At 38.8% G+C, this 1,370-nt stretch overlaps 1 protein-coding gene across 1 annotated transcript; it reads right to left on the minus strand.

The window, feature by feature from the left end:
- Positions 1 to 409: 409 nt before the first annotated feature.
- LOC105312045 (tankyrase-1-like) lies at positions 410 to 1,060 on the minus strand. The gene has a single exon (XM_011404374.1). The coding sequence runs from the start codon at positions 1,058 to 1,060 to the stop codon at positions 410 to 412; it is 651 nt and encodes a 216-aa protein (XP_011402676.1).
- Between the last annotated feature and the right edge of the window lie 310 nt (positions 1,061 to 1,370).

Below are 1,370 nucleotides of genomic sequence, written 5' to 3' on the forward strand. Positions count from 1 at the left end.
ATGATCAATGTTGTGCTGATAGAGGTTTTTATACATGGGCTTGCTTTCGAGTTGTATATGATTATTTTTGGAGTAGTTGTAGGAGTACCTATGAATGCTGATAAAGTCAGACTTTAGAATAACTGTTACTGAATATTTTAAGAGTAGCTAGCTAGTCTAGATATTGATCTAGTGTTTGCATAGATGTGTGGAGTATGGTGGAATTTAGGTGTGTACATATTGTCATTCTTTTGTGGTAACTTTTTTAGTAGATGTTAACATTTTGCCTGGTTTTTTAAATTTTATTTTGTCATTTTTATATTTTTTTAAAAAAGTTATAATAAACAAAAAAGTGATGTAATGTGAAATTTACAGGAGAGAAAAGAAGTGATGTGAATGATGTGCAATTGGTTCATACAAGTTTGTTATGTTACAGAGTATCCAGTACATGATAGATTGCTCTAGCTCGTAGGTCTGCTAGTTTTATGATGAGGATTTTTGTTTCTGCTGATTTAGCCACTGATGCACAAGTTCTTCCCAGCATGTCAGTGTCGTTAGGATCAGCTCCTAGTCTCATTAATGAATCAACTACTGCTTTGTTATCTGTTCTTGCTGCAAAGTGTAACGGCGTCGCTTGATTGAAGTCTTTACTGTTCACGTTGCAGCCTCCTTTGACTAGCTCAACCAGACACTCGTCGACTCTTTCCTCCTCGGACATCCCAGGATGAGAGTTGATGACGACCCAATGTATCGGTGCAAATCCACCCTTTGTATCATAGGCATCCACATCAGCTCCATGCTGTATCAGTAGACGGATGAGATTGGGTCTAGCATGCATAGCAGCATAATGTAGAGCTGTAAGATGATTGCTGTCTGTTGTATTAACATCAACCAGTCTGTTCTCTAGTAGTCTAGCCACCATCTCTTCATCTCCTTTAACGACTGCTCCAAACAGTTCTTCTCGTCTGGACTCGGTCTCCATGCTTGGGGGCTCTGGCTGACGGGGTGACCTAGCGAGGCTGCCTTTGCGGGTCATTGCCTTCAAGGACTTTCTGCTTTCCTTCCATCTTCTCAGAGACATGTTGACGCTTTCTTGGAGGTTATGGCACAGATCAGCTTCAAGTAAATAGAGCTTGTTTCTCTTTATTTGAACAAGTCTTGTTCAATGTTCAGGTTATAGCTTCGATTGTTCTGAATGTCACTGCTTCTGTGGCTCTTTTTATAGGCTTTCATTGTCTGCGTGGGATTGGCCTAAACCACTGCAGCTTAATTAAACTCATTCATTTATAAAAATTATATTTCTCATTGCATGTTCTTTACATTTTGAAGTGTAAATCAACTTTTAGTCTCGCCTTCATTAGTATACAAATTCATGTATCATGCATGCATTT

This window comes from Amphimedon queenslandica, unplaced genomic scaffold (genome assembly GCF_000090795.2).
Source record: "Amphimedon queenslandica unplaced genomic scaffold, v1.1 AMPQUscaffold_13479, whole genome shotgun sequence".
Taxonomy (NCBI): domain Eukaryota; kingdom Metazoa; phylum Porifera; class Demospongiae; order Haplosclerida; family Niphatidae; genus Amphimedon; species Amphimedon queenslandica.